At 40.1% G+C, this 26884-nt stretch overlaps 1 protein-coding gene across 4 annotated transcripts in view; it reads left to right on the top strand.

Annotated features, from left to right (window-relative positions):
* The window catches only part of nbeal2 (neurobeachin-like 2), a 231554-nt gene that overhangs the window by 183262 nt on the left and 21408 nt on the right, over positions 1-26884 (top strand). For all 4 annotated transcript variants that reach the window (XM_063057260.1, XM_063057242.1, XM_063057257.1 and 1 more), the window contains 14 exons: positions 2547-2704; positions 5085-5209; positions 8730-8850; positions 10880-11037; positions 13337-13470; positions 15464-15571; positions 17051-17146; positions 17625-17749; positions 18490-18630; positions 19833-19963; positions 21180-21289; positions 23565-23682; positions 24722-24819; positions 25732-25848. In XM_063057260.1, coding sequence (XP_062913330.1) covers positions 2547-2704; positions 5085-5209; positions 8730-8850; positions 10880-11037; positions 13337-13470; positions 15464-15571; positions 17051-17146; positions 17625-17749; positions 18490-18630; positions 19833-19963; positions 21180-21289; positions 23565-23682; positions 24722-24819; positions 25732-25848 — 1740 coding nt within the window. The remainder of the gene's footprint in view (positions 1-2546; positions 2705-5084; positions 5210-8729; positions 8851-10879; positions 11038-13336; positions 13471-15463; positions 15572-17050; positions 17147-17624; positions 17750-18489; positions 18631-19832; positions 19964-21179; positions 21290-23564; positions 23683-24721; positions 24820-25731; positions 25849-26884) is intronic.

The following is a 26884-nucleotide window of genomic DNA, read 5'->3' as shown; positions in this document are numbered from 1 at the left end:
AAAAGAGAGCGTCTAAACACCTACCCTTGATATTCAGTGGCATTACCATCACCAGGTCTTCCACCATCCATTTCCTGGGAGTCACTACTGACCAGAAACTCAGTTGGACCAGGCACAAAACATTTGGTTTTTAGGTAGCTTGAAGCAGGTCGGTGAGTGACTCGTTTCCTGCCACCCAAGACGACATAGACCATTTTTGCCTTGCTAGGGTAAGTGCAGCTCCAACAACTCTAACGGAGCTAAAGACCACAGAGGGCAAAACATTCCAGCCACCAGCCTGAACATTCGCTTCATATACCACTAGTACCCAATGGCTGCAAAGTGAACTGAATTTGCTCACTCAGACTCCCTTGATAAATCCTCCCAAAGAAAGATGAGGGAAGTACATCCATGGGAGTACCACCACCAGCAAGTTTCCTTCCATGCCACACACCATGCTAATTCAAAAGTATATCACTGGTCCTTCATGGTCGCTGGGTCTAAACTCTAGAAGTTCTGCCCAGCAGCACTGTGAGCATCCCATCACCAGAAGGATTGCAACAATTAGGAAGGCAATTGGAACAGGACATTAAATGTTGTTGGCATTGCTCAAAATGAATTTTAATAAAATTAATTGTACTTCCAGGAAATACATTATTTTATAACAGAACATGGTAAGTTTAGCATGTTTAGGAGGAACAGGTGCCTTTGGACCTCAAAATAGTCATGGCCAAGGTGGGATTCCTCATGTTATTTCTTGGGCTTTAGAGATTCTTTAAGATCATGAGCATCGTTCTCAATATCACTGGGATGGCACTAGGCAAACTTGCCCTCAATGACCACTTTATTAAGTACACCCGTACATCGACTGGTTAATGAAATCTGACCAGTTCATCACGTAGCAGCATTTCATTGCCTAAAAGCATGCAGGTATGGTCAAACGGTTCAGTTGTTGTTCAGACCAAACAGCAAAATGGGGAAGAAATCTGATCTAAGCGACTTTGATCGTGGAATGATTGTTGGTGCCAGACGGGGTGGTTTGAGTATCTCAGAAATTGCTGATCTCTTGGGACTTTCATGCACAACAGTCCCTAGAGTTCACAGACGATGGTATGAAAAACAAAAAATACATCCAGTGAGCTGCAGTTCAGTGGGCGAAGACACCTTGTTAATGAGAGAGGTCAGAGGAGAGTGACCAGACTGGTTTAAGATGACAGGAAGGCAACAGTAACTCAAATAACAATGTGACAACAGTGGTGTGCAGAAGAGCATCTCTGAACACGTAACACATTGAACCTTGAAGCGGATGGGCTATAGCAGTAGAAGACCTTGAACATGCACTAATTAGGTGTTGGAGGTATCTATAAAGTGACCACTGAGTGTATATGCTCTGGTCTTTCACGTAGTAATTCCAATATTTCTACCATTATGACCAGACTTAACAACATAAGTCAATTAAACAGTTCATCTTTAGTTTTAAAGGACTTGACTGTTCTTTTTTGCAGCCAAGTTTTTGTTCTGTGTTTCTGCCAAGAGAAGTTTCTGACTCTTGCTATTAGGTGTAGTGTTTATAGTAAAGATTGTACATCAATTGATGGCCCAATTGAATGGTCACAGGGCTTCTCTTTGAATGACAAATATTGCGGTGATGTGTGTACATTAGTGATAAATGGCTAACATAAAGATTTTGACTCTGCGGTGAATGAATAACAAATGTGTTGAAGGTAAGACAGTGTGTGAATGAAGAATCCCTTTGTGGCTGTGGTGTGACAGATTCGTCCTCTTCTTGGTACCAGTTAATGTAATCAGAAAGACACAGTTGGCTTAATGACCTGTTGTAGAATGCCTTGTAGTTCATATATTTCATAGCCCCAGTCACATTCGTGGTGGATGCTGAGCCCAACGGCAGATTAAATTCATTAAAAAAGCAAATTAGAAATCAGTCTCAAGCATAAAAATAGGCAACAGGAATAAATAATAGGTTTACAAAATGAATTAAATTATATTTTATTTCACAGGATGCAGATTAAATAGAGTAATGGAATAGATAATGGGAGGCCACTGAAATGCATGCTTCAGTCTCAATCCAAAAAGGCAGAGTTACAAAGACCTCTACCAGTGGTCACCTCCAAAATATCCAAACATTTCTTACCTGAGTAAATTAGTTTTTCTGTAAATGATATGGAAGTTTAAAACCCTGAGAATGGACTATTGGATCTGATACAATAAGCACAGGTTATTCACTTAATGGTTAATTCCATTACCTACTCAGCATTTAGAGTTGACAATCATCTCCAGATCATTGCAGGCCACACCCACTGGAAGAACTAACTGACTCCCCCATTCACCTATACACTGTCCGTCCGCCTACAACTGCAGAACAGACGCTGATGTGACAATCTATGTAAGTGAGGCAGAGGAATGAGGCAAAAAGCCTTATAACTGCATTGAACATGGGAAGCTGATTAGAATTTGGCTAAATTTTTATTTCCATTGTGAAAAATGATTCATGATTATGGAAGAACAAAACACTGCATAAGAATGGATTCCTCTTGTCTTTGTGCTAGGAGTTGATACTGGAGCCCTTCTGGAAACGTGTGAGGGGTGAGAATGCTCGATACAGCAACACGCTGAAGCAGATTAACAGCCACCACAGAGCAGTACTTCGCCAGTGGAGCTCACTGAGGCGACTTCTTACCTGCCCCCGTGGAGCCTGGGCAGAACGGTAAGTCATAATCAATAAGTGTAAAAATATGACAATTCAGAACCACCTTCACAGAAATTTGAAGATGCTAAGTTTGGAGGCAAAGATGAAGAAATTGTTGAGGTCAGCATGGGTGCGTGAAGCATCACCATTTCAGTCGTCAGTGTTGTGGAGGAAGATTGCATGGGTGCATGAAGCAGCAGCAGCACCAGTGCAATCGTCAATGTAGTGCAGGAAGATTGCATGAATGCATGAACCAGCACCATTGCAATCGCCAGTGTAGTGCAGGAAGATTTGGGGAGTATTACCAGGGAAGTCTTGGAACATGGACTGTTCTATGTAGTCAACAAAAAGGCAGGCATAACTGGGGCCCATATAGGTGCTCTTGGCTATCCTTTGAGTTTGGAGAAAGTGGGGGGAGCCAAAGGAGAAATTGTTGAGGGTGAGGACCAGTTTTGCCAGATTGAAAAGGCTGGTGGTGGAGGGGAACCAGTTAGTTCTTCTGTTGAGAAAGAAGCGGAGAGCTTTAAGGCCTCTTGATGAAGGATGGAAGTGTATAGGGACTAGACATCTGTGGTGAAAATAAGGTGGCCAAGGAGATTGAGAGAATGTGAACTATCATGAGTGTAGGTGGGAGGGGACTGAATCAAGGGGGTAGAATGGAGTCAAGGTATACTGACACAAATTCAGTGGAGCAGGAGTAGGCAGAGACAATGGGCCTACCTAGACAGCCAGGTTTGTGGATCTCAGATTGGAGGTAGAAATGAGCAGTGCGGGGTAATGGAATCATGAGTATGGTGGCAGTGGATGGGAGATCTCCAGAGTTGATGACGTAAATGATGGTGTCAGAGAATTCTGATGGTTCGGAGTGGGTTCCTTCTCAGGAGGTAAGGAAGAGGAGGTGTCTGAGAGTTGTCACCTGGCCTGATCTAGATAGATGTCAGTCCACCACACTACAAGAGCACCTTCTTTTGTCTGTGGGTTTGATGGTAAGGTTGGAATTTGTGCAGAGAGAGAGTGGAGGGAAGAACGTTCAGTGGAAGTAAGGTTCGAAGAGTGGGGAGGAGTGCTGACGTCAAGCCGGTTGAGGTCTCATCAGCAATTGAGAGATGAAAAGATCCAGAGCAGGCAGAGAACCAAGAAGGGGTGGAGGTTTGGGGATGGGAGAAGGGGTGCAGGGTGGAGAAGTCTTGTCAAAGATGTGGACTTGGAGATGGAGGCAATGGAAGAAGAGCTCAAAGTCATGGTGGGAGTAGTACTCACCGAGATGCGGGTGAAGAAGAACAAAGGTAAGGCCCTTGCTGGAGACAGAATATGCTACTTCAGAGAGGGGAATGTCAGACGGAATGGCAAAGACATGGCAGGAATTAGAGCAAGGATCATAGAGGGGAGGACAGTTGGTGGCATCAGAGGAAGTGGGGGGAGGGTTGGGGTGTTTAGGGAAGCTGGGGTGGGAAGACAATGGGGGCTCTGAGGACCCAAGAGGTGATGGGGAACCTGAGAGACGTGGGGTTGGAGAGTGGTGGTAAACATGAGGGCATAATTTCAAAGTAAGGTGTAGTAGTTTAATGGATGTCTCAGGTTTTTTTTAAGCATGGTGAGTGGAATGAGATACAATTACTACATTTAATAGGCATCTAGACAGACAGTTAAATAGGAAAGTGTAGGAAAAAATATGACCCTAGAGTGGGAAAATGGAATTAGTGTGGACATGGTGAGCTGAAGGGCCTATCTCTGTGCTGCACAACACTATGACTGGATATTTAATGCCCGTATACACTCAGTGGCCACTTGATTAGATACTTTCTGTACCTATAGAATGACCACAGACTGTATGTTCATAGTCTTCTGTTGCTGTCTCCATCCACTTCAAGGTTCGACATATTGTACATTCAGAGATGCTGTTCTGCACACTAGTGTTATAACAAGTTATTATTTGAGTTACTGTCTCCTTCCTGTCATCTTGAACCCAGTCTGGCCATTCTCCTCCAACCTCTCTCATTAACAAAGTGTTTTCACCCACAGAACTGCTGCTCACTGAGTGTTTTTGTTTTGTTTTTTTGCACCATTCCCTGTAAGTTCTAGAGACTGTTGTGTGTGAAAATCCCAAGAGATCAGCAGTTTCTGAGATACTCAACCCACCCTATCTGGCACCAACAATCCAACAATCATTCCATGATCAAAGACTCTTAGATCACATCTTCCCCATTCTGATGTTTGGTCTTGATCATTTCTGCTTGGTTTTATGCATTGAGTTGCTGCCACATGATTGGCTGGTTAGATCATTTGCATGAACAGACAGGTGTGCAGGTGTATCTAATACACTGAGTGTACATATACATAGATGACTCTTTTTAACAACAAACCAATATAAATTACAAGTGTTCTTGTTACTCTACAGGAACCCCTCTGAAATAAAATGGAAGCTATCAAGTGCGGAGACTTACTCAAGGATGAGGCTCAAATTGGTTCCAAACTACAACTTTGACAAACATTTGGATGCTAGTGCCTTGCGAGATAATCTTGGTAATTTTTTTTTTGTCTTTACACTAGCAGTAATGTTCTTTTATTTTAAATTTTTAGCACCTTCCAAAAATGTCCCGCTAACTGCTGTGAAATGATTTTTAACTATCATCTTCATCTCAAAGAAGAAGAAACATTCTAAAGGGAGGATGAGGCAACAATGGCTGACCAGAGAAATAATAAACAGCATCAAAGCAAAAGGGGTAGCATAGATATCGCAAAAATTAGTGGGAAGCTGGAGGATTGAGCTGCTTTTAAAAACCAAGAAAAGGCAACATAAAAAACAATAAGGGAAGAAAAGGTGAAAAATGAAGGTAAGCTGGCCCATAATATAAAAGAGGATAGCAAAGTTTGTGTCAGATATGAAGTAAAAAGAGTGAAAGAAAGGCAAGAATAGATAGTGGACTGCTGGAAAATTATGCTGAAGAGGTAGTAATTGGGGACAAGAAATGGTGGACAAATTGAACAAGTATTTTGCATCAGTCTTCACTGTGGAATACAGCAGCAGCATGCCAGCTTGAAGGGCCAGAATGCCTACTCTGTGCTGCATGTTGATAAATAAATAAATAGATAGCTAGAAATAGGCCGAAGTCAGCATGGTTTTCTTGAGGAAATCTTGCCTGACAAATCTGTTGGTATTCTTAGAGGAAATAACAGGCAGGATAGACAAAGAAGAGTTAGTGGATGTTGTTTACTTGGATTTTCAGATGGCCTTTGAAGGGTGCTGCGCATGAGACTGTTAAACAAGGTTAGAGCTCATGGTTTACAAGAAAGATACTAGCATGAATGAAGATTGGCTGACTGGTAGGAAGCATAGAGTAGGAATAAAGGGAACTTTTTCTGTTTGGCTACCAGTGACTAGTGGTGTTCCACAGGAGTTGGTGTTGGAACTGCTTCTTTTCAACTTTTACTTCAGTGATGTGGACGATTGAATTGATAGCTTTGTAGCCCAGTTGCAGGCAATACAAAGATAAGTGGGAGGGTAGGTAGTGTTGAGGAAGTAGGAAATCTGCTGAAGGTCTTGGACAAATTAGGAGAATGGGCAAAGATATAGCAGATGGAACACAGTGTAGAGAAGTGTAAGGTCATGCACTTTTTGCAGAAGGAATAAAGGCAGAGACTATTTTATAAATGGAGAGTGAATTCAAAAATTGGAGGTGCAAAAGGACATAAGAGTCCTCATATAAGATTCCCTAAAGATTTACTTGCAGGTTGAGTCAATGGTAGGGAAGGCAAATGCAATGTTAGCATTCATTACAAGAGGGCTAGATTATAACTGCAGGGATGTAACGTTGAGAATTTATAAGACATTGTTTAGACCACACTTGGAATATTGTGAGCAGTTTGGGACCTCTTATCTGAGAAAGGATGTGCTGACATTGGAAAGGGTTCAAAGGAGGTTTAAGAGAATGATCCCAGGTATGAAAGGGTTAATGTATTAGGACTGTTTGATGGCTTCGGGCCTGTACTCACTGGAGTTTCAAAGAAGGATGGGGGAATTTCATTGAAACCTATAGAACATTGAAAGGCCTAGATGGAGTGGACATGGAGAGAATGTTTCCAGTTTTGGGAGGAGGGGGTATGGTGTGGTGGTCTAGGACCAGAGAGCACAGACTCAATGCAAATGCACCCCTTTAGAACAAAGATGAGGAGAACGTTCTTTAGCTAGAGAGTGGCAAATCTATGGAATTCATTGCCACAGAAAGCTGTGGAAGCCAAGTCCTAGGTCCCCCGCCACCAGGTTTAGCAGTAGGTATTTCCTTTTAACCATCGGACTCTTCAGCCAGCATGGATACGTCACTGGTTCCAAAACCTATGGGCTCACTTTCATTGTCTCTGCAACTCATGCTTTCAGTATTATTTATTTATTTACTTAAGTTTCTTACTATTTGCCCAGTTTGTCTTCTATTGCATATTTACACCTCACACTTCAACTACTGCACAGAGTCTTGTCATCTTCAGAAGTTTTCGGATGACACTGCCATAGTTGGATGCATCAGCAAGGGAGATGAGGCTGAGTACAGGGCTACGGTAGGCTGAGTACAGGGCTACGGTAGGAAACTTTGTCACATGGTGTGAGCAGAATTATCTGCAGCTTAATGTGAAAAAGACTAAGGAGCTGGTGGTAGTCCTGAGGAGAGCTAAGATACCAGTGACCCCTGTTTCCATCAAGGGGGTCAGTGTGGACATGGTGGAGGATTACAAAATACCTGGGGATACGAACTGACAATAAACTGGACTGGTCTAAGAACACTGAGGCTGTCTACAAGAAGGGTCAGAGCCGTCTCTATTTCCTGAGGATACTGAGGTCCTTTAACATCCGCCGGACGATGCTGAGGATGTTCTACGAGTCTGTGGTGGCCAGTGCTATCATGTTGGCTGTTGTGTTCTGGGGCAGCAGGCTGAGGGTAGCAGACACCAACAGAATCAACAAACTCATTCGTAAGGCCAGTGATGTTGTGGGGATGGAAATGGACTCTCTGACGGTGGTGTCTGAAAAGAGGATGTTGTCTAAGTTGCATGCCATCTTGGACAATGTCTCCCATCCACTACATAATGTACTGGTTGGGCACAGGAGTACATTCAACCAGAGACTCATTCCACCGAGATGCAGCACTGAGCGTCATAGGAAGTCATTCCTGCCTGTGGCCATCAAACTTTACAACTCCTCTCTTGGAGGGTCAGACACCCTGAGCCAATAGGCTGGTCCTGGATTTATTTCATAATTTACTGGCATAATTTACATATTACTATTTAACTATTTATGGTTCTATTACTATTTATTATTTATGGAGCAACTGTAACGAAAACCAATTTCCCCCGGGATTAATAAAGTATGACTATGACTATTGTTTGTCAGTCTCCGCTTGTGTGTGGTTTTTTATTGATTTTATTGTATTTCTCTGCGGTACTATGAACGTCTGCAGAAATGAATCTCAAGGTGGGATATAGTGGTGAAATATATGTACTTTGATAATAGATTTACTTTGGACTTTGAACTTAGAACTTTGAATTCATTGGGTACATTTAAATAAGAGCTTGATAGGTTCTTGATTAGTAAGGGTGTCAAAAGTTATGGGGAAAAGGCAAGAGAATGGGGTTGAGAGGAGTAATAAATCATTCATGAGTGAATGGTGGAAAAACCTGATGGACTGAATGGCTTAATTCTGCTCTGATGTCTCACTGTCATATGGTCTAATAAGCAAATATTGCAAGAAACATAGCAACTGTTTTTAACCTCATAACATTATATTTCAAGTTTGCCCCAGCATCAGAATCTCAGAACTAACTAAATGACTCCACGTAGCCTACTTTGATACCTCACCAAGCTCTGCAGTGAATCACACTGCTCAAAGACTTTTAACAGCATCTATCCTGAAGTGATTCAAGTAGAAGGAAAGCGGCTACAACACATGCAGAAGCACCCAAGTCCTTAATTACAACAGAATTGAAGTGTTGCATTTGATGAATGTTGCAATGTTGGTGAATTCTAAATTGAATGATTCTTTTTGATTCTTCATAGGTAGTGATCAGGCAAGAACCCCACCAGAATCTCTACCACTGGCTGTAGCAAAGGAGGCTAAAGTTAGTGAGCTGGAAGATGATCAGCTTGGAGATGAAGACCTGGTTTTTCTTAACAACCAGTAAGTGTTTGATCAGTGAAACATCTGTGTTCATAGAGGCTGTATCCAAAATGCTGAAACCCAATCTAGTCTAATGGGATTGGTCTAGGTGGATTCAGTAGATTATATGGCCTCTTTTCACATTCTAGTAAGTAAATAAAGAATGCACTAAATATCCAATGAAAATCCAAGATCTTGGGACATAAGGACAAAAAGGATCGAACTCTGGAACGAAAAGGATTGAACTCTTGGCACAGGCAAGGATGTTAAAGGAGATTTAGAATTTTGAAATTTTTAATAATTTCAGGATATTGCAAACTGTGTACACACAATAAAGTAATTCAGATGTCAGTTGGCACATGACAAGAGATCACAAGCAGCACTAAAACAATGACCAGATTTTTTTTCTTTGCAAAGCAGGGATTCTAACAGTCATTTTTAGTTTGCTTTCTCTGTCTGCAAAATGGCCTCAAATCTATCAGTCTCTACGATGACACTGGTATTGCATGAAAGTCAGTAGAAATGATGCTTCAGCCATAGTCTACTCTTCACATACTCACAACAAATGACCTATGTTCATGTTTAGTTCGCTATTCTGGCACTGATCCAGGATTGGCTGTTGCCAACCGTATTAACCTTGGCCTCTTCCCAATAGGGTCAAAGATAAATGTTACAGTATCTCCTTTCAGTTTAAGAGCAGACTTTTTTCCTGGAGGGGTAGAAAAGGATGGGGGGGGTGGGCGCAGTTAAGTTAAATGGAAATTCAGTTCAGCTACTGCAACAACTTCAGTTTTTAACCAATGCCGGAAATCAGTCAAGTTTTTCCACCGTTGTCAGCAGTTTCTGATTTTGATCTTGATTTTTAAAATCCTGAAATAAACAGCCCAGTTTTTCGGAGCTTGAAGTTGTCAGATAGTTATGAAAAAACCCAGATGATTATTCATGCTGATTTATCGCTGATCTGACCAAATAACTGACTGCTCACACAACAATCTGTAACTTTAGCTTCACTTAGAGTGACTTGAAAAACACTTCATTACGTCAGGTTGCTTCACAGCTCTATTTTATCATGCAACCACAGAAATAGCTTCATGTCTTACCGGAGACACCCACATCCTGAAAATGATTTTTTAAAAAACACCCTAGAACAGTACTTGCTGAAGTTTAGAAGAATGAGCAGGATCTCCTTTAAACCTGTCGAATATTGAAATGCCTAGAGTGGATGTGGGGAGGATGTTTCCTATAGTCTAGGACCAGACGTCATAGTACCAGAAAAGGGGGATGTCCCTTTAGAACAGAGGTGAAGAGAAATTTCTTTAGCTGGATGGTGGGTGAATTGTGGAATTCATTACCACAGATGGCTATGGAGGCCAGGTCATTTGGTATATTTAAAGAAGAGATTGGTAGATTTTTGATTTGTAAGTGTATCAGAGATTTCAGGAAGAAGGCAGGAAAATGGGGTTGAGAGGAATAATAATTCAGCCGTGATAGAATGGTGGAGCAAGCTCAATAGGCTGAATGGCCTAATTTTGCACCTTTGTCTAATGGTCTTATGGAATGATACCCGGATGTCTCGAGTAATGTTGCTGCTATCAACCAGTAAGCAAACTAAACTTCATAGTGGATATCTCCATTTCCTGTATCATTTCTTTCTGTTCTACTTTCCAACATGGCATAACGTTTTCAGCTTATTTCCTTTTTACTGACTTCTTTATAAGATGTTGGTGCTCTTAATCCTCCCTTTCAATTTTAAAGAACTATCATCCAATGCATCTTTAAAATATAAAAGCACCAGAGACAGCAGAATCTGCTGGCATATAGGAACCGAGTAAATATGAGTAACTGTGTCATATTTTGACACTGTTTCATTGACGTGCAGAAATTGATCAAAATGCAATTGATTTATAACATGGCCTTAGCAGCAGCTTGCTTGGGATAAAAGTAAAGTTTGCATGCATTTAACTTTAGGGTTCAGTGTTTTGATGATGTGCTACTGCTAATCTGGATTGAATTACTAGCCCATGTTCAATTTCCAATTTTATTTTTGTAGGGTTGAACCTGACGAACCCAGTCAGAAGGAGAAGTTAGTGATTTCTGAGGATTGTGAGCTGATCACAATTGTTGCAGTCATCCCTGGACGTCTAGAGATCACCACACAGCATATTTATTTCTATGATGGCAGCTCAGAGAAAGAAGAGACAGAAGAGGGTGAGAGTCCTGAAACTGTTCTGCAGCTGGGTTGATGTTTCAATAGTAACTAATTGTTCCAATTGTCATTCCCATTCCAGTGATTTGGATTTGATTGCATTCTCCAGGCTAGCATTTCAAAGCCGTGCTTCACCTGAATCAAGATTCAGTAAGGGTGATGTAGGAATTTGGACTCCGCTTTTACTACTATTCATCAAGATTGTAGCTGATCTATACTGAAACTCTATTGATCTCTATTTGTCAACAAAAAACAATTTTGATTGATCAGCCTTCTGAAGAAGAATTTTTATTGACTTCTCTAGTTTTTTTTGTAGGAAAATGCTTCTTGTTTACACTTCAGAGTACTTGATTTCTATTTTAAAATTTGTGATTTTCGGCTCTGGTTTTCCCCAACAGAGGAAATATTTTCTCCATATCATTTTAACTACTTCTGCTTCAGATAATAAGCTTGAGGGTATGCAAGCCATCTCTACAGATCTGTCTTTGCAATTTATCCATTTAAAATATCTGTGGTGTAGTTTTTCTATGGTTTCTATAGGTCAGTGGGACTAGGCTGAAAATGGTTCGGCTCAGCCAGGAAGGGCCAAAAGGCCTTGTTTCTGTGCTGTAGTTTTTCTATGGTTTCTATTATTGTGATGAATCTGCACTGCCAATATATCATCTCTGAGGTGCAGCCTCTAAAACTGATTGCATTTCTCTATACGGAAACTAATCAAAGCTTTGGACACTAAAGCATTACTTCCTTACTTTTGTATTCCAATTCACTTTAAGTAAAGCCCATAACTTGATGACATTTCTGATTATTTATGTTACTAGGATTTGTATAAAAGCAAAAACCCCCTCTATAGTTCACAAATAATAAAATGTATTCCAAGTTACTTCTCTTGGACCCAAAGATCTCACATTTTCAAGTTGAACTCTACTTGCTATTATTTTTCCCTTGCACTTGATCTGTTTACGATCTATAAATCCTATTGTCCCCATGCACCTGATGTACCTTGTGGCTTTGACAAAGAAAGCCTTTGCAAGTTTTTATATTCTGCATTCTTTATCTGAGTAATTTTGATATTAATGTATTTTGGAGCTACAATGTAGATACATGGGGGTAGTATCCCATCAATCAGAACCTATGTCACAAAGTTAGATTTAATCCCATGCAATTACAATTCTTTGAATAATCTTGAAAATAATTTTATCAGATGCCTTCTGCATGGACCACCAGACACAAGGACAGCTTCTATCCCACTGTTACCATACTCTTGATAACTGACTGATGACTGTTTTATAGTGAAAAGACTACTCTCCCCCTCCCCCTCTCCCCCCTCTCTCTCCCCTCTCCCCTACATTATTCTCCCTTTCTCTTTTTCTCACTCTCCATTTCTCCCTTTGTCTCCCTCTCTTTCTCTCTCACTCCTCAGTCTCCCTTTATTTTGCACTCTTCCTTTCTTGCCCTCCCTTCTTCGTGCTCCTTCTGTCTCCTTTTTGCTCTCCCTCTCTTTCCTTAAATAATGTCCAGTGTGATAATTCCTGAATCCAGTTTCAGAAATCATGGACTTCTTCACAAGCCAGGCCAGTGTTCCTGAATTATAACACATTCTTGGGGAAAATTAATCATTGCTGGAGTGGTGATAATCCTCAAAAAACAGCGGAATTTTGGAGTATTGGGATCTCAGAAAGCAACGTGGTTAGCACCTGACAGTGGATCTTTTGGATGAATTTAAGATTAGAGAAGATGGTTGATGGATGAATACCAAATGGAAGCACCCTGTTACTCTCAAAGTGGTACTTTTGAAACTTTTATATCTCCTGAGAGAGAATTCAGTCTTAGTTAATTGATCATTACCAACATCAGGATAAAAATTTGTGCAGTCACGCAGGCTAAATGCTAAAAGAAGCAAAGATTGCACCCTGCGTTCTTTCCAGAAAATCTGTTTTGTTGACATCAATGAACTACGCTCAATTTTTATAAAGAATTAGTGCATAGCTGCCTAGGCCAGTATTCAATGCCCATACCTAATTGCCCTTGAAAAGGTGACGATACATTCTGAAGTGCTGAGGTACAATTAATGAACATATTCCCAGTGTTCTTCAGGAACGAGTGTTCATGAAGGATTGGATTGGCAATCTGTTTCCAAATCAGGATATCGTACAAGTTGAAGGAGAACCTGGAGGTGGTGGTGCTCCATGCACTTGCTGCCATTGTCCTTCACGGCTGCAGATTTATGGGTTTTGGGAGTGAATCATGGCCATCGAGAGAGGAAGGAACAAGGTACACTGAATTGTTGTGTTTCACTTTCAGGTATTGGGTATGATTTCAAGCGTCCTCTCTCCCAACTCCGGGAAGTACATCTGAGGCGCTATAACTTAAGGAGATCTGCTCTGGAGTTCTTCTTCATTGATCAATCAAACTACTTTGTCAATTTCAAGAAAAAGGTATCTTTTTTTAAAGCAATGTCTTTCCTATAATTAATTGGGATGTGGTTTGGGTTATTTTTAGGTTTCAGTTTTTGAAATGTGACTTATTTCTGGTAAAGCTGAAGGTTACTGTCAATCTCTAATTGCCATGAGGACATAGTACCAGGTCATCTTCAAGCCATTGTAGGAAGTGGTTTAATACAATTTAACCATTGCTGAGGATATTAACCATTCTGGTGTGGAACTGCAATAAAAGTATGGGCTCGGGCCCGAGAGCCTATCAAAGTGGCAGGGCTCTGGTCTGAGAGCATGGAAGAACCTGGGATTTGGCCAATTTGAGTGCCGGGCCAACTTGAAAAGGTCAAGATGTAGAGGCCGGAGGGGAAGGATGGGTCAGTTCAGCTTGCTGCCCTGCAAGGTTTACTCTTCTCTGTGCTGAACTGATGCTGTGAGCTAATAGGCTCCTGAATCGACTGCACTGATGACTGGCTTCGTGACTGTGACTCACCTTTGTGAACTTCAGTTCTGAATGCTATTTGCTTACTTTTATTGTTGGCACAATTTGTTTTTTGTTCTGCACATTGGGTGTTTGATGGTCTTCTCTTTTTCTATCGGGTTCTATCGGGTTTCTTTGTTTTGTGGCTGCCTGTAAGGAGACAAAACTCAAGGTTGTATGTAGTATACAAAAGATAGCTTGTCAATTCTCACACGAAGCACCAACTTTGTTTCTCTTTCCACGGACGCTGCCCAACCTGTTCAGTGTTTCCAGCATATTTCTTCTTATTTTTGAATCAGAAACATCTGTTTCTACGACATCTATCATGAGGTATATATTGGGTAGTACAAATGAGAGAGAGCTCCCCTATGCTATGTCCAAAAAATGCAGATCCTTTTACATCTAAGTACAGTGAAGAGAGGAGTTTAATGTGTTCATTGTCCTTTAGTTGTTTTATAAATACTATTCCCCTATTAATGACTTTCAGACCCTTCTCGGCCTGAAACGTCGACTGTACCTCTTCCTAGAGCTGCTGCCTGGCCTGCTGCGTTCACCAGCAACTTTGATGTGTGTTGCTTGAATTTCCAGCATCTGCAGAATTCCTGTTGTTTTTGTCTGGGAGTCTTGGTTTTGAACTATGAACCCCCAATCTCCTATTTCAATGAGAATATTATCACAGTTGAACAACACAATGGATGTTGAGTCTTCCTGCCTCAAAACTGCCTCTCTTCCTTTTATTCAGTAGTGTTCTCTTCAGTTTGAATAATGAACGTCAGCAGAGTGATGTCAAAATTTGTCCATATATCACAGCCTGTTTCCCACAGTAGCTGTGATTCTAAGGACAAGCAATGGCTTGCATGATATGTCGCAGGTATATTGTGTATGAGTGTGAATGTACCTTTAAGAGCTGATTGAAGTAAGATATGATCTTGATACATTGTGGTATGACCTCAATACATTGAACTTGTTTTTTTCTTAACTTGAAAATGGCTGTCTACCATAAAGAATATTCCGCTGTTAGCACTGTCTGGCCTAGGTGATGGCATCTGCAGCAATACTAAAGAAAACCTACTGACAATGTGGAAAATAGGAAGGAGAGGTGGTACTGTATGTGTGAACACTCTGGGATATGAATATCACTGCAAAAATCTGACAAGACTGCACCAATGTCACTTGTGTGAACATATTGAGCAAGATAATTCCTGTTTAGATCTGAAGTAAAGCAAACCTTTTTATTCTTGTAGCATCTTTCAAAACCTTAAGATGTGCAAAAGCAAACATGTAGTGCTTGATATAGCATTTATGGCAGAGAAAAACTGTTCCAGCAACCCTTACTAGTTTCAGTGGTAAATGTGCCTTGTGTAAATAAGCAAGGAAATAAAATACCCACTCTACCGTATCCATTCATGCTCTCCTTTTCACCCGACCAATTAATGCATAAAGAAAGTTCACGTAATAATGTTGTGCAAGTAAAGTTACCGAGATTACCTACCTTACTCTCTTGTTTTTATACAGGTCCGAAACAAAGTGTACTCGCGCATCCTGGCAGCACGACCCCCCAACCTCTTCTACTTCGATAGCCGCTCTCCACAGGAACTGCTAAAAGCATCTGGATTAACTCAGGTAAGGTGCTGTGCCTCTGTGTGAATTGGGATGTCAATGACTGTCACATTTTGCCCATTGAGCCGATACAGGCTCTTTGGGGAAAAAACTGCCAAATGAACCCCACTGCTGTGTCCTTTCTCCAAAGCCCTGAAAATCTTTCCTTTGAAGTACAGTATTTATCCACTTTAAAGTTTATAGTTGATTTCTGAATGGACAATGAACCCATGAACACTTACACCATATTTTCTCCTGCCTTTTTGCACTAATTTTATTTACTTATATACACTTACTGTAATTTATGGTTTTACTACAATGTATTGCAATTCACTGCTGCCTCAAAACAACACATTTCATGGCATACCAGTAATATTAAGGCTGATTCTGATTCAGATTCATCATACTGAAATATCCTTAGAGATGTGTAAAGCAGAAATTTGTTCTGGCTTTCTAGCTCCAAACAAGCAATCGAGTTTCAGTTCCATGCTTGTACTCTGATTTCAAAATTTGGTAAAGAAAATTTTAAAAAATAATTTCAGAAATAGTGCATGACATAGACCAGTGGTGTGCTGCACACTTAGACCATGTAACTGTTATTCTGTTTGTACTCCTTAACCAGGAAGTGCAATTTCATAAGAGTAATACTGCATTTTTCAACCCAACTGGTCCACGCCACGCACAGCATTCTCCCTGCCAGTTGCCTGCATTTGGCTCCTAACCTTACAAGCCTCGTCTCTCCTATACCTATCCAAATGCTTCTTAAATGTTGCAATCTTGTACTCACTCTCAGGTGTTTTTTTAAAATCCCTCAAATTACAGCTGTGGTTTGCCATTGCCTTCTGCCGGGTGAGATTCCAAAGAGATCACCAGCTCGTAACCCAGCACGAATGGAAAGCGTGCAGGGGAGCTGGCTGGATTCGAACTCGGGACCTTTCGTCCTGAAGTCCGGCACTGATGCCACTACGCCACCAGCCAGGTCAATATTGGCTTAAAAACCTGGACTATTCCTAAGTAGGCCTTGACTATTAAAGTGATGGTAGGTCTTGTCCCTCAGAATTCCCTCCAGTACCTTCCCTACAACTGAAGTCAGGCTCACTGCCCTGTAGTTCCCTGGCCTGTCCTTTGTACTCTTGTTGAGTATACATCCCAATTTTATATAATTGCATGTTTGTTGAACTCCATGGCAGGCTGTTGGTTTATTGGAGTCTTACAAAGTGAAGAGCAGCTCCAAAAGTAATTGATTTATTTCTGTCCTTAATTATTAATGTGCTGGTATTGGAAGTTAAACCTTAACTCTCTGTTTAATAATGGAAAGGTTTCCAGTATTTATTATGATTCTTGTCTCAGAAATTAAGTTGATACTTTAAGTGATATTTCATCAGTCAATTACAAAGATGTAATAAAACTTTCTAATTGTTGTGCGGTACACCACCGTTCCAAAAAGGAGGGTGATCTTGTGACTTTGCGGGCTGTGTAGTAAATGTCACTATTCTCTTTCAGAAATGGGTTCAGAGAAAGATATCCAACTTTGAGTATTTAATGCAACTTAACACCATTGCAGGAAGAACCTATAATGATCTATCCCAATATCCAGTGGTAAGTTTGCTCGTAAAGGAGTGATGAGTTCTGACCCTTCCACTTCAGCCCCCTGTCAAATCAAGGAAGTTCAAATCTTCCTGAGCTCGCAAAACAGTTGAAAATGTACACATATCAGTAACAAACTTACAAAGCATGGATACAACATAGTTACTGTATAGTAAATCTCCTCCTACATTTCCCCAAAGTAGACTTAATATAGTAGGGGTACTTGAGTCAAGTTTTCTCAATTTGTGTTCCTAAGTGATACCAATATTTCATATTAAATTCTGCAGAGTTTACAGTTTAGAATTCTGACTATTAAAATGTAGGCACAAGACTGCATAAAATTCATTTCACATAATGACTGGAAGCAATCAACAAAATTGTTTTTTTTATATTGATTCATTTGAGTATGATTTTATGTTTAAAAAACCCCAAGTATCTAGAAGAAAGAATATTTTGTTTTTATCACTGAACTTTATTCTATTTAACTCAGTTTCCATGGATCATCTGTGACTACACATCTGAGGAGTTGGATTTGAACAATCCAAGTGTCTTCCGAGATCTCTCTCGCCCAATTGGTGTGGTGAACGATAAACATGCAAAGGACGTAAAGGAGAAGTGAGTTGAGTTGTATTTGACTTTGTATTTGTTTGGATGGTGATATTTTCTGTCTGATAAAGAATGGTTCATGTCTCCAGCCATTTTGTCACCATCATAAGATGAGGAAAATCCAGAGTGCTAAATGATGATTACTACCAAATGGCCTTATTAAAAAGGGATTGTCCACAGACAACAAATGATGACAAAAACCATCTTGAAGTGACCAGTTAAAAAGCCTGTTCCTTTTAGCCACATGGATGTACTGTAGGCTGATCAAACTGCTGAGTGTCATAAAGCCTTGAGTGTATCCTTGAATTCTTTCCTGTGTCCTCAAGTAATTTCCTGCCATGGCAGAACAAGGAGGAGAGTATCTGTGTTGGGAGCCTGGTATCACACATACAAATGAGGTAGCCTGCTCATTGGAGCTGGATAAATGTAACTACAGTGTCTTCTGGGGATATGGGTTCAGGTGAAGATAACAATGTTGGTTTTGGTACCTTGCCAGGAGATTTATGAACGTTGTATCATCAATACCTCCTTAGAGCCTTGGGGTCCCTGCTGTAGCAAATCTATGCCTCTGTAATGTACAGCCGCAGTGAGCTGAAGGTGTTGAACAGCAGAACTTATTCCTTCAGTAAAAGGAAAGGAACGTGCTCTGTGATAGTTCAAGAAAGTGGTAAAAAATCAATTCTTGGAAACTGAGGTAAGCGATATGCGAGAATGGTCGGTGATCTAACTCTTCCTAATTCAACATTCAGGTATGAAAGCTTTGAAGATCCTACAGGAAACATTGACAAATTCCACTACGGTACACACTATTCCAATGCGGCTGGAGTCATGCACTACATGATCCGGATCGAACCCTTCACTACTTTGCACATCCAGCTACAAAGCGGCAGGTCAGCATTTTTTCATTGAGTTGGAGGAGCAGACTGGCACCAAGTGAACAGAATTGCAAGAATATGCATTGTAGCAGTCTGAGAGATCTCTGTTCCAATTTAATCTATCCAAGAGGTTAAGATTTTTTGCATGTTATGTCTGTTGGAAAGAGGATGAGGAAAAGGTTCACTTTTTACTTTGATAAACAGTGGAACTGAAGTGAAGGGCCACATCATCTACTGATGGTGCTGCTTGATATGTTCTTATATTCTTAATCCAACAGAAAAGGCAGAATCTAAAATTAAAACCAAGCTCTTTGGGGGTAAAATCTGGAAATTTTTTTCCACACAAAAGGTAATGGAAGGTTACAAATGCTTGGTCATTGGAGCTTGCACGAAGAGGTATTCTGCCAACGTGTCAGAGTGCTGAAGGGTGTTAAAAGACATTGACCAAAAAAGGAAAACGGGAATTGTGATATGGAATAGACACAATAAAGTCCAAGCTGCTGCGGTGAACTTGAACAACAACTTAGTGTGGCAGTTCACAAGAGCAAGGTTGTTTTCAAATTAGCTTCAAATTGATATCTAGACTTGAATTGTACCAGATACCTAGAATAGAATTGTACCTGTGGGTGTTTAATGGGACAGAAGAAGTGAGTTCTGTTTTGAATTGAACTTGTCCCAGGTACTTAATTACAATTTAGAGCTCTGTTTTGTATATACATATTGTGCTCTACTTCCTCTGAGTTTAGTTATTGGAACAGTGTAGTGGTTGGTTAAATCTATATTTAATCAAGGTAAGTAGCCTAAAATGGAATGCATTCAATTCAGATAGTAAGAGTTTATTTTGATGAACATGAATTCTGATTAAAAAATAACATCTATGTATCATCATTTAAACTACTGTTGACAGAATTATTTTGAAGATTACATCTAACAATAAAGACAGATGCTTCTGTGTTGAGATTATTGGGCCCCAATGATCCCGGCTTTCTGTTCATTAGACGATGCAGCTGCCATGTTTTTGACACAGTACCACAATGATCAGGAACCATACAATAAGAGAAACATCCCTGGAGCACTTAAAATCCTTCACGATACAAAGGGAAATATTTAATCAATGAATGGTTGTGCCTTCTGAAGATGTGATGAGTGAACTGCAGCATGGCTACTCACTAACACCATGTCACATTCCATAATTGCTAAATATTTGTGATCCACAGGTTTGATTGTGCAGACCGCCAGTTCCACTCAATTCCTGCAGCCTGGCAGGTTCGGATAGACAACCCTGTCGACGTGAAAGAGCTAACTCCAGAATTCTTTTACTTCCCAGAATTTCTGGAGAACCAGAATGGTAGGCAGACCTCTGGCTTCTTTCCTTAAAATCAAGCAGGTTCTCATTTTTAATGTTGGCATGGTTTTACTGTTAAATGCAATAAAACCATGAAACATTTTTTAAGAAATGCATTAGGACACACATTTTATAAAATACTTTTCATGGCTTTATGGAATAGCCAAGTGCCTTAAACTGTTTAAATATTGTTATGTGTAGGTGCTGATATAATGAGGGTAGAATTATTCACCCAAGTCACAATATCCAAAAAGACCAAGATCAATGAGTAATAGATTAATTTGACAATAGTTCTGAGATAAATAATAGTCAGGATGCTGATAGAACTTCCAGAATGGCTTGAGCTGTTTAAAATCCATCTGAAAGTACAGGCAAAGCCTAATTTTAACATCTTGTCTAACTGAGACTACAATTAATATTATTGGATTCTCTTAGTACTGTATTGAACTGTTGTCTGAAGTTGCATCCCAGTATTCAGACCTGAGGCCAAAGCACTACCACTGATCCACAGCTGTCATCACTTGAAATGGGCAAACAGATTATTGGCTTTAGTAACACCAGGAGAAATTAAAATTAAAGCTACAAGTGTACCTCAGCATTACAACTGGTCTTCTGCAACTCTTTGCACAAGCAAACAGAAAGTCAATCATAATTCTTCTCCCTAATTGTTATATTACTAACCCTGTTGAGAAGTGTGCCTGGGTACATATCACCTAGAATTAAATTTGGCTGTAATAGCTTCTATAGTCAAATGGTCTGCATGATCTAAGGAGGTGGTAACATCAGCTATTTTAGAACAGCATTGCACATTTCTGCTAGGTCACTAGTGAGTATGGGGAAGGGGAATGTTCCAACTCTTGCATGTCCTATGACATCATTTAATAGTGGCTTAATGAGGGGAAGAGAAAAAAAAGGAAGAAATCCTTGAAGAAAACTAATTTTCATTTCCTTCTGTGCAGACGGGTTGCTTTCCTGGAAAACAATTCGTGGTGTGATTAATGCAGGGTCACTTGTACATGTTTCTGTTTTCCTTCATCTTTCTCTCTATGTTCACCTTTCTCTGACACCCTCTATCACTTCACTCCTTCCTTTCGCTTATTTTCACATCCCTTTTCCCACCACCCACTTCTTCACTTGTTCTATATCTGTCTCTTTATGCTTTACTCTCTCAACATCTTTGCCTCTAACATCCTAATTCTGTGTCCCTCCCTTTCCCTAGGGTTTGATCTTGGTTGCCTGCAGATGACCAGTGAAAATGTGGCTGATATCGTCCTGCCCAAGTGGGCAAAATCTCCTGAAGACTTCATTTATAAGCACAGGAAAGCACTGGTAAGAAGAAGAGAAAAAAATTCTTTTTTTTTGGTCAATTCTTGAGGTTTCCTTTAAGAGCCTTTTCCAAGTTCCCTTGAGAGCAATAAAATGCCATGTTGGCAGATTAAAATTCAGTTGCAATCCTGTGTTATGCCCTCTTTCCCATCCATCTGAACAGCAAGGTACAACACCAGACTCAATGTGAAATCAGATGAGAGAGGTGTGACATTTATTATGTTTTAATCTCCAGTTGTGTAGAAAACTTGCTTCTTCACAATTCCCATTGATTGCGACTCCACCTGCCTTTATTGTGGTACTGGATTGGGTAAATAGGTGATACAGCAAATCCAATGCAAGAGTATCCCAAACGTGCATCATTTCTTTCTTTTCCCGATATGTTTACTACTTTGAATGTTAGTACTCCACAGATCAATCTCCAATATACACAGATATCAATCGTTTTACTCTTAAAACCCCCAGGATCCTAATTAAACTCTCGTCAATAATGGAGGATGCTTACAACTGAGGAAATTGAAGTACTGTTAATTATTATATATAATGTTCTCTAGGCAAAACTAGCCCATTCAGAACATAAATCTCAATCCATTGTAAAACTATAATGAACTCATGTGGTTTTGGAGACACAAGAAACTACAGATGCTGGCAGCTGGAGCAACACACAAGATGCTGGAGTACCTCAGCAGGTCAGGAAGGATCTATGGAGGGAAATGAACAGCTGACAATTTGGATCGCAATCCATCATATGGAATGCCTGAATTCCCACCGCCTCATTTTCACAATGAACATCCTGTCCGTGTACCTTTCTGTCCCCCAACTGGAAGGCCGTGGGGGCTCTCTGTTTCTTCCTGGAACATAGAGCTAATCAATCCCCCCTATAAGCACCCTCTTCTGCCTGACAAAACTTGTGCTTATCCTTACCAACTTCCCTTTTGAAGTTTTCCATTTTCTCTGAATCAGAGGTGTAACCATGGGCTCTCACATGGGCCTCAGCTGTGCCTGCAAATTTTGTTGGTTACATGGAGCGGCCCATGTCAAAATTTACTCTGGCACCATTCCTCAATACTTTCTCTCAGCCTAGATTAAGGGTCTCAATTCAAATCACTTACTCTTCAAAGTTCAAAATAAATATATTATTAAAATATACAAATATATCACAATATACAACCTTGAAATTTATTTTCTTGTGGGCATACTCAATAAATCCAAGAACCATAATAGAATCAATGAAAGACCACACCAACAGAGCGGATAAATTATTGTGAAAAAGGTAACTAACTGTGTAAAAGAAAGAATAATAATAAATAAATGAGCAATAAATATAAAAAACATGAAATGAAGAGTTCTTGAAAGTGAGTTCATAGGTTGTGGGAACAGTTCAGTGATGGGCCAAGTAAATTTGAGTGAAGTTATTCCCACTGGTTCTAGAGTCTGATGGTTGAGGGGTAATAGCTGTTCCTGAACCTGGTGATGTGGGTCTTGAGGCTCCTGTACCTTCTTCCTGATAGCAGCAGAGAGAAGAGAGCATGACCTGGATGGTGGGGGTCCCTGATGATGAATGCTGCTTTTCTGCGACAACGTTCCATGTAGATGTGCTCAATGGTCTCAAGGGTTTTACCATGATGTACTGGGCCATATCCACTACTCCTTGTAGTACTTGCCATTCAAAGGCATTGGTGTTTCCATACCAGGCTGTGATGCAGCCAGTCAATATACTCTGCTCCACACATCTATGGAAGTTAGTCAAAATTTTGTCAAAACTTTTGTCAAAGTTTAGTCAAATGCTACCATGCTTTCTTTGTAATTGCATTTACATGCTGGTCCCAGGATGGATCCTCTGAAATGAGAACACCACGGAATTTCAAGTTGCTGACCCTCTCCACCTCTGATCCGCTGATGGACCTCTGGCTTCCTTCTCCTGAAGTCAACTTTCCATTTCCCTTCACTGATGCTGCCTAGCCCGTTGACTCTCTCCAGCATATTACATGTGAACTCAAGTGCCTATGTCATTAAAATTAGTGGCAAAAATATGTACTATAGTTCACTCATTATTTATTTAACCTGATAGAATTCACTGTTGCAGGTTGGTGTTCACCTGAATTGTTCACAGTACCTTCCCAATACTCCTGGGTATTTCACTTAACCCATTCCTCCTTCCCAATACTCCTGGGTATTCCACTTAACCCATTCCACGCTGATTCTCTTACCTGCTTTGCACTTTATTTTTATTGTTTTTCTCAGTTACATGATTGTGTTTTATTTACTTTGCATGCAGGAGTCAGAGCATGTCTCTGCAAACCTCCATGATTGGATTGACCTGATCTTCGGTTACAAGCAGAGGGGACCTGCAGCTGTTGAAGCACTGAATGTCTTTTATTACTGTACATATGAAGGTATGGCAACTCCACAGGTGACAACCAAGTAGTTTAAGTACAAGTTTATAATGTGGAGTTCATCAGATCATGAGAAGTTAATTTGTCTCAAGCCTTTCTATATTCTTGGTTCTGAAGCTGAAAAGTCATCTTCTTCTTCGACCCTTAGCTCCAGTGGAGCATAGGCCATTGATGACTTCCCATCTCAATCGTCTTCTGAAGTCGATGGTATGGCTGGAGTTCATCAATGTTTCTGCAATCCATCACATCCACTGTACAGGGGATTGGCCTTTACATCAAGCTTAAAAATCAATTCACTGTAATTGCTCAGGGTCTTAGGATTGATTTCAATGGCACAAAACTATTGTGTGTGCCAATTGCTTTTGGGACTGTGTGGTGAAGGGAGCCATTGAAATTAAACTAGAGAAAAAGTGTTTTAACAACAACGAAGGCCTTGCTCTAAATAAGTACTGGAATTCGATTGCAAACAAAGTAAGACAGCATAAACTTGATTGGACGAGGGTTAACCAATCAGAAGGAACGGACGATGGGGATATATATATATATACCACCAAGATAGATATGCCTCGGCATCATCCCTGATGAAGATGACAGAACTTGTCATCAAAATGTCAGTTAAAATGGATGCCTATTCCCGGCTGGAATCCCAAGTAGAGGTTTTTGTCATTTACACCAGGAAAGCACGAGATCCTTTTTCTCTCTGGGGTTGTTTTGAAGCTGTCAAATTCTGGGGTTAATTAGAGGAGAGTCAAGGTGCAATAAGTATTTGTAGCAATCCCACATCCTGTACAGATAGATGAAACAGTGGCCATGCTTTCTAGATGTGATTACAATTCAAAAGAAATTTTTAAACTGTGAAATCAAATTTGTTAGTTTCAAATTCATTGCATACTAATGTAGCAGTATTTTGACTTGATCTGTTGATATGGGCCATGCAGGTACCATCTCCAATTAAATTCTGAGCCTTGGTGATGGTTTGGAATTGAAGCTGTAAGACTCAACTTTGTCTCCCAGCATTAATTCAATACTTTCTGCACAGGTGCTGTGGATCTGGATGCAATTGCTGATGAGACAGAAAGGAAGGCTTTAGAAGGGATCATTAGCAACTTTGGACAAACCCCATGCCAACTCCTGAAGGTGAACTTAAATTGGGTTGTTACCTTCTTCTGCAAATAATCATGTTAAAACATTCACTCAATTTAATTGATTTGTCTTTTTAGTTCTATCTTATTTCCTGTTTCATTTTGTACTTTAGTTACAAATTACAAATTAGGAACTCTCCTAATATTGAAATGTTTTGAATATGGTTTTCCCTTGAAATATTTTCCAGTTGAAGTCAGAGAATCCTGAGTAGTTAAGGTCAGTATTTTCTGGTCAGTGTGAACAAATGAACTTAATTCCTCAATGTAGCATGCTGCAGAACAATAGATTTAAGAAGAATTACTAATCCAGCAATAACAATATAATAGCAGAGTAACCACTTATCCAGATTTAGATGCCAGCATCTAAATGTGAGAATTTGAATTTAGTATAAATTACAGAAGTTAATGTTGGTATTTGGTCATTAAACTGGTGAATTGTTGTACCTAATCTGGACTGTATCTAATACAAGTCACAAAAAAGCATAATTTATTTAACTGCCCTTTGAATTGCATTCATTCATGAAGACATTTCATAACTGAACTATACTGTACTGTCTGCACATCACAGGCACATTTCACACCGTAGTTTTCAGCACTACAACCAATCTTTATTCCTTTCCCAAACTCAGGTAGCCATCTGCCAGTATTTTAGCTCACAATCAATTGTCCAAATGTTTATCGCAGTCTTGAAAGTACCTAACATTATCCACATTTTCCCACAGTAGAGAATTCAAAAATTGTCTGAGTGAAGAAGTTCCTGCTCAGATTAACCTTAAATAGATAACCTCCCATCCCAGGAGGAATAGAGTTTAGATGTTGGAAAGAGTAGATAAAACAGAAAAAAATTGTCTACAGCAAAGAAATGACAATTCCTGTAATTACTGACTTGATTCATCTTTTCTTCCAGGAGCCACATCCTCCGCGTCTTACTGCAGAGAATGCCGACAGACGATCAGCGCGATTTGACAGCTATACACCAAATGTCTTTGATCAGCTGGGCCAACTTAAGTCATTCTTCATTGAGGTAAGTGGTTCATAATGCTCAGGAGAAGGTATTTATGGATTGAAGAATGCCTTTCCTCCCTATGTAGAGTTGCATGAATTAGAAACTGGCCATTAGATTCAGTTGATTTATGCCATTGTCTGTGTTCCATGGGAAGTTCTTCTCACTAATGTATCATTCACCATAATCTTCATTCACTTGCTCACTATATATTTATTCAGGTTCCCTCTGGGACCTGCCGATAAACACTTGCTTTGCCAGAGGTACCTAAGTCTGATCAATGAATAAAAATGAGAAACTTTGCATCAATGGCATTAGCCTTAAATGCTCCATGTCACATTGTATTCCACATTTTAAGCACTCTCTGGGTAAGTAACTTCTATTTTGTTCTACCAGAATTCCCCAAAATGATGTATACATCTATCATATTCCCCCCCCCCCCCCCATCTTGTATCAGGAGAACAATATCAGCTTTTCTGCTTTCCCATCTGGCATCATTCCAGTAAGCCTGAACCCTCTCTGGTATCTTTCCATTTGTTCATTTTTTGAGGTTATCTTCCTCCTTTCTCACCACCATCAGCCCCTGACAAAATAAATATTATTCTACAAAGATGCACAGCTGAGTGAAAGGCCAAACTTAAAGGAATTATACTTAGGTGCAACCTTTCATCAGCAGCTAGGTGGATGGATTAATAGCAAAGAATTTGGAAAGGCTATTATGAAAACATGACTGCAGGGTGACCAAAGCTGGGAACAATCGTCTCAGGATTTAGAACATTTAGGATGCATGGCGTAGGGAAAAGGAAAAGGAGATTGGCGGAACTTGTTAATAAAGACTGACATGATTACAACAGATAGAAAGGACCTTGATTTTTGAATGCTTTAACAAAAAAAATCATATTTGTTCATGCATAAGTATGTAATGATGAAGTGGAAGGTCATTCAAAATGCTGTGAATCCTGATTAATGAAAATGTTCTACACTGCACCTGTGCATATGACAGTAAACTCAACTTTGACTTTAACTTTAGGGTAAATGCATCAAGTGATATGGAACA

Source organism: Mobula hypostoma, chromosome 1, assembly GCF_963921235.1.
Source record: "Mobula hypostoma chromosome 1, sMobHyp1.1, whole genome shotgun sequence".
NCBI lineage: Eukaryota > Metazoa > Chordata > Chondrichthyes > Myliobatiformes > Myliobatidae > Mobula > Mobula hypostoma.
This window is presented reverse-complemented; position numbering and strand designations above follow the sequence as displayed.